The sequence below is a fragment of the Seriola lalandi genome, unplaced genomic scaffold, assembly GCF_002814215.2.
Source record: "Seriola lalandi dorsalis isolate HSWRI2012SDOR001 ecotype SW California unplaced genomic scaffold, Sedor1 jcf7180002054885, whole genome shotgun sequence".
Classification (NCBI taxonomy): domain Eukaryota; kingdom Metazoa; phylum Chordata; class Actinopteri; order Carangiformes; family Carangidae; genus Seriola; species Seriola lalandi.
This window is the reverse complement of record NW_019525437.1, coordinates 4,065,925-4,072,829: the sequence shown is the minus strand read 5'-3', so window position 1 is coordinate 4,072,829 and position 6,905 is coordinate 4,065,925. Positions and strand designations below refer to the sequence as shown.

At 39.7% G+C, this 6,905-nt stretch overlaps 1 protein-coding gene across 1 annotated transcript in view; it reads right to left on the bottom strand.

Moving 5' to 3' along the window:
* LOC111671788 (adenylate cyclase type 1-like) overlaps positions 1-6,905 on the bottom strand; it is a 50,199-nt gene that overhangs the window by 12,205 nt on the left and 31,089 nt on the right. Inside the window, exons 12-15 of the mRNA XM_023428988.1 lie at positions 5,984-6,073; positions 4,458-4,732; positions 3,683-3,809; positions 1,544-1,660 (exon numbers count right to left, since the gene is read on the bottom strand). Coding sequence (XP_023284756.1) covers positions 1,544-1,660; positions 3,683-3,809; positions 4,458-4,732; positions 5,984-6,073 — 609 coding nt within the window. The remainder of the gene's footprint in view (positions 1-1,543; positions 1,661-3,682; positions 3,810-4,457; positions 4,733-5,983; positions 6,074-6,905) is intronic.

Genomic DNA, 6,905 nt, shown 5'->3' with positions numbered 1-6,905 from the left:
GGAAGGAACAGAGATCAGTGGAGGGGATGTTCATCAATCAGTGGATACAGACAGCTCACACTTCCATTTTAACACCACAACACATGGTCAGGGAAGCAGAGCCATTGTCCCCAACAGAGGGGATATTTTCCCACATCGAGAACCAAACACAGCACAGACACAGAGAGGATTACGCTGGTATGCACAGGTCAAACATGAAGCCTGTACCCTGCTCCACTTTTAATCAGCAGCTATCCACTTATACTTCCTCAGCTTCACCAAGCTGCTTCACAACAGCTAATAAGCACTGATTTGGTCATTTATGGGTCAAAAGACGAGCTGAGGTCAAACTGGGCTACACATGGTTGAGAATGACAGATCTTTAGGCCTCCAGATTCACGGCGTGATGAGCTGATGAGCTGTGATCAGCTGACAAGTCCCTACCTGAAAAATAACAATCTGCATGGGCTGTCCCTGTAACAGCAATCCCAGCTTCTGACATCACACATCTCACAACTTTTGAACAGAACTTTATCACCTGTGAGACCCAGACAATCAAAACTTTACCTCCAGCTGCTGACAGAAATCTGAAGAGATCGGTTATTTAACGAATCTACATCTGAGTGCACGACAACAACACGTTTTAATGAGGAATCTGCCATTGATTATGGCTAACATATTTCCTGAAGGCAGCAGGAGATACAGATGTTAAAAGTAAAAGCAGTATAGAGTTAGTAATCTCAACTGGAAGCACTTAAGTACTTGTATAATAGTTTCATACTGTTCTTATAGGGAACATATCTGAACTTAATGTACTTGGAATCTAAAAGTTTTAACGTCAGTATCCCGTGATATTTCTCTGTCACCAGGATTCAAATGTGACCTTATCCATATTTATCTTAGTTTTAATTCATGACATAGCAACATACATTATGTCATACATTATGTTTTTCCTTTGCATCAGTAATCAGTGCGTGAGTAAATATGACGTTTCAAGTTTCAACATGTAGTTAAGACTTGCTTTTAATTGAAATATGGTCTTTTAAGAGCTGTTGATATCAATAGCTATAATTCATTTAGCACACGTCAGGGTGAATCTAAGAAGTCAGGAGATCATAAGTCATGTAAAAAACATCATTTGGCTATTTCATTTTTTTCCCCAGATCCAGGCAGCAGGTCTGGAATTAGTGTTCCTCTATATAAATATATATACATAAGACTTATATTAGCAGTATAATACTAGAAAAATACAACATCACAAAAAGACAAAAAATTATTCTGATGCTGTTTTCAAACTTTTCTCCATTTTTTGTTGAAAAAAATTAATATTATTTATTTTATTCAAAATAAACAAACTGAAAAAAGAAAAATCTGTATGATTGAACTTCTCTCAATTAACAGACAAGTAAACATAAAAAAACAGTGGGAACCAACTGATCTAGATGTTTAAAAAACTGTCACTTTTCAGAGGTCTGGACGTTTTTTTGACCTATAAATCACCAAACCAGCGCTTCCTGTTTTGAGCCCTGTTGGAAAAGCCTGGACACGACGGTGGGATTCTCACCATGTTCCTGGGGTTGGACATGAGGAAGTGTTGAGCCACATGTGCCGGCAGCAAGTTGAACAGGATCCTCTTGTTGTCCAGCTTCACCTTCTCCATGTCGTCTCGTTCCTCCTCCGCCTGGACACGACACACAGGTGGAGAGGGAGGAGGTGAGCGCTCACACAGTGATATGGATGCAGAGACAAAGTGAAACTGATGCTCCATTGTGGAAACACAATAAACCTTTGTTTGTAGCTCAAAGCTCAATGGGAGATGTAATTGCTCATCCTTATCACTAGAGGGAGATAATGATTTGCAAACAAGACAAACATTCACTGTCATTCTTAAAATAGAAACACTTTCATGATCCACTGAAACTGTACAAGACTGTGCATGTAAACACACAATTACACAACACACGCACACACACACACACACACAGAAGAACTGCTTCATATATCAAGAAAATGTCAGCCTAAAACTGAATCTAATTTTAAAAATTTGCCAGTGCAATAATATTTCAACCTGTTCCCATCAGAAATCCCCATGTTAAGAGAATTTTTATTAGATGGTTTGAATATTTTTCTCTGAATAACCTTTTGTTAAGACATCAGAGCAAGGTGAAAATACACATAGATATTACAAATAAATAAATAAACACATTAAAAAACACAATTTGACATAAACAGTACTTATATTTAGATATTATTTAAGATTCTCACCCATTTGCATTCACATTATAGTACACACGTACCTTTAAAAACAGTAATAATAATAATAATAATAATAATAATAATAATGATAATATAAAGACTAACACGTGTATACAGTCATACAACATCTGGACTGATGCTGTAGCTAGATCTAAACCGGGGAATTAATGCTGAATAGTCATCTGTATTACAGCACATGTTGGTACTAAAGTGAAATGGAACAATTTGGGTGTCAGTGTCTTGCTCAAGGACACTTTGACATGTAAACATCAGCAGAGGGTGATAAAACCACCAACCTTCAACCTGCTCTGGTAACTAAGATGCTGCTGCCTCCCACATAAACAAACCAATTACAGCTGAACACTGTTGTTGAATACTGACTTAACTTTTAACTGGCAGATGTGGGGAATCAAACCCCCACGCCTACAGCCAATGCAAAGCAGACACTTTTGTACAAAACAACTTCCTGCACAAAACAGCAGCGATTTAGTTGTTTAGTTCAAGAGCGCGAGGACACTGTGACATGTAGCTCTGAGGCAGCAGCGACTGAAGTACAAACCCTACAAATAAGATAAACTGTTCCTTCATGTTATGTAACTTAAATAAAGACAAAAATAACTTGATAAGAAGATTTTTTTTTTTTTGGGAATTGTAGAAGCGCTCTCTGGATGTACAAATACAAACGCTTGTGTTCCCATGACATTTTTTTGATCACAACTGGAGCTGAAAAAAAATCCTCTGATGACAATATATTGCCCAACGTGTTTGTGTCTGTATCTGGAAATGAGAAAGAATAAAGCCGGATTCCAGGAACTCTGGAAAAAACCTGGTCTTGGGCCCCAGTTGACCCCCACTATACATGACAGGACAGTTTTATTGCGTCCCCAGACACCAGCCAGTACTCAAGTGCAATTTTGGTGACTGAATAATTAATATTTTAAGCAAAAACACAGACATATGGTACCGGCTTCTCAAGTGTTAATATAAAATGAAAATCTCATCAGATAACACAGACCCCAACATTATAGAGTAAACCTGGGGCATTTGGGGCCTCTGGAGGTGTGGGGCTCCTGGGCAGTTGCCTGCTATTGCCTGGTTGGTAATCCAGCCTTGGGCAGATTGTTTCACTTACTAGACTCAAGAAAAAATCCTTGAGATAAGATGATCTGTACGATAACAGGTGAAATATTTTTTTTATCTAGATCTATGCAAGTTCAGTATCTTGCTCAAGGAAACTTCCTTCCTTCCGACTGAGCTCCTGCCACCTCAACATACATCACAGTACTGTCACATCCAGAGTAACTTCCTCACACATCAGGAGCTATTTGGGATTGCCATGCTGCCACCACAGATAAAAATGACAAATTAAGAGGGAGTTCTGGATGTAGAAATACAAGGACACATAAGCAGTGACAGGTATGTGCTGAGTGTACAAACACACACATACCTGAGTCGCCCAGAGATAGTCGAGCCGCAGCTTCAGGTCCAGTTGTCTTGAATGAAGAGCCAGAGCTCCACAAAACAACAAGACTGCCAGCACAGGGTCATAACCTCGCGTGTGCAGAAAACCACCACTGGAAGACACACACAGAAACAACATGGAAGGTTTTTATTAGTAAACTATACATGGATAACTGTGTAATGAAAACAAGAAAGCAGCTCACTGAATGGAAAATTACAAAACAAGAAATTCCATTCATGAATTTCCCCTATCTATCTATCTATCTATCTATCTATCTATCATCTATCTATCTATCTATCTATCTATCTATCTATCTATCTATCTATCTATCTATCTACTTTACATTAGAGCTACAATGATTAGTCAATTAAACGATTAGTCAGTGCACAGAATTAATTTTTTTAAGCAATAAAAGTTAAACACTTGCCTTTTGTTGCTTCTTAAATGTGAAAATGTTATGATTTTCTTAGTCATATACGACAGGAAACTGAATATCTTTGGGTTCTGGACAATGGGTCAAACGAAACAAAACATTTTAAGATGTCACCAGGGGATGTGGGAAATTATAATGGCCATTTTTGCTGTTTGACATTTTATAGACAAAACAATTAATCAACTAATCAAAAAAATTAATCAGCAGATTGATCGATAATGAAAATAACTGCTAGCTGCAGTCTCACTGCACGCAGATGAACAAATTTGACCACATACACGTATCTTTTGCATATTAAACAACACATCACTTGCAGCTCAGCCTCACCCCACAGCTTGGCGATAGCCGCTGGTCTCCATGACGACGGTGTAGGTGACGGAGAGGAGGAGGAGCAGGAGGATCTTGGGGAGCGAGGACACTCGGAGGTAGGGGACAATGGTGAGGGTACCGGCCACGCAGGACAACAAGGCGTACGCCATGTTGGGACAAGCTCTGTCTACCGCCGTGCTGTTGGAGGGTCCGACGCCGAGCACGTCTCCGGGGACGTCCTCCACAGAGCGGCTGGAGTTTATCTCAACTTTGCCCCAAGGAACACATCCCACCTAGAGGAACGGATGAAATGAACAAAATTAAGTGAGACATCAATATATGTAATCATTTATGATAATTTAATTCATTTTACAAATAAAAATGTGTCTTAACTGAAACTAGGAGCGGTTAGTGCTGAAACGACTAGTTGATTAATCACTTGATCCATCAACAAAATGAGTATTTAACAACTTTATGTCATTAATCAGGTAACAAGACAAAAGCAACCCCGTCTTTATGCTAAGCTAAGCTAATCATATCCTGTCATTGGTTGACAGGTCATTGTCACAGGTCACGTGATGTCATAAGTTTTGCAGGTGTTTAGTCAAATAAACTTATGACCTGATGATGGCGCTACATGCTAATGGATCAACAGTATTGTTACGTTTTCATCCAGAGCAGGAAGTGTTTCACAGAAATCAATGTTAGCATGCTAAAGAGCTAAGCTAAGTGTCGGGAGTATGTTAGCACGCTGATGTTAGCATGTAGCTCAAAGCACCACTGTACCTTTAATTATCAAAGGCTGTAGCTAGCAGAGCCATCCAGTCACTACTGTACATTCCTGCTGCTACACCTCTACACTGTTGTATTTTGCACATACAATAGTCACACACACACACAGACACACACACACACACACACACACACACACACACACACACACACACACACACACACGCACGCACACGCACAGGCTACACAGACATTAGATCCTGACTGAGTTCTGGGGCTGATGCTGACACCAGCCAATTTGCATTTGAAATATTTTAATGGGTATTTTACACTTGAACAATGAGTGTTGTATTCTTCAGAGACTCTGCAGCACCATCTGCTCTGCTGTGATGTGTTATCTGCCAACTCGATGTGCTGCAGAGACTTGTAAACCTTATATTCTGCTGGATGAACAATGGGACGATGACTGTTTCTCGCTCAACTCACTCAAGTGCTTTTTCCTGTATTATCAACTCTATTCTTTTATTGTCATTGTTTTTATACAAGTGTTTAAGACATTATAATTTAACCCCCTCTATTTGGTATATTTAGGTCATAATATTACTTTGTGATGCTCAATAAAATATATACATGCACACAACCTAGAAACCAGGATAACACACTTTTAAGGGTTTTTTTTTGGATCATTTTATCACACTATAAATTACTTTGAACCGGTTTTGAATGATATTGTCCTCTACAAATAAACTTCAACTTCAGTTTAAATTGTTATATTAAAAAAGCTACCGGTTGGGACCAACACACAGACTTACCACACAGGCCTGGGTGACAGAGTAGGTGAGCAGAACGAGGAACACACACAGAACTGTTCGGATCTGGATGGTGAGGCAGCCCGGTTGGCACTAAAACCAGAGGAAAGAAACGGGGGAGGTGGGAGGGGGAGGATTGGAATAGAACGAGTCAGTAAATGAAGCACCTGTTTATCTACCTCAATAGCATTTTTGGACACATCATTAGCCAGGAGTGGAAATGAAATGAGGACATTTTGTGGCGTCACTCATTATGCAAAGGCCTATTAGTGGAGCCGCTTAAAAGGATATGATGACAGTTCAATGTAGCATGATACCACAGTGTCATATAGAGGGTATGAACGTGATGTCAGAGCGCATGGCCGTCATCACCGTCACTCCCACCTAACTGACGAGTAACAGTTGACATCTGCAGTCCAGCATTCACAGAGAAAACTACTTGTCCTCAGCTTATGTGCAATATTTCAGTCCTCAGACTTTTATCAGATAAAAGTGATATAAGCAAACAGCCCCGGTACCATATACTGCACAGGTAAACAGCCCCTGTCAGAGTTTATGACCCAACATCGACTGCAGTGCAAAAACCTTATAGTAATGGTTACACTGCTGTTCAGGAGGTTCAGGTTAACGTTATTTTACAACCCACTGGAGGTTGTTCACTAAACAAGCACAACGTCTTCTGAATGAAACAAATTTATTTACAAATCTGTCCACAGAAAAGCAGCATATTCTTATAAATGTCCTCATGATTTTCAAGGTGAAAAATCCATTAATACCACTTTTATGTCTGCGTGCTGAATATGAAGCTTGAGCCAGCAGGTGATGAGCTTTAGCTTAAAGACTGGAAGCAGGGGGAAAGAGCTAGCTCTGTCCAAAGATGTTTATTGAGCTTCACAGGAGCTGGTAGGTGGAATTTGTCAGCTGA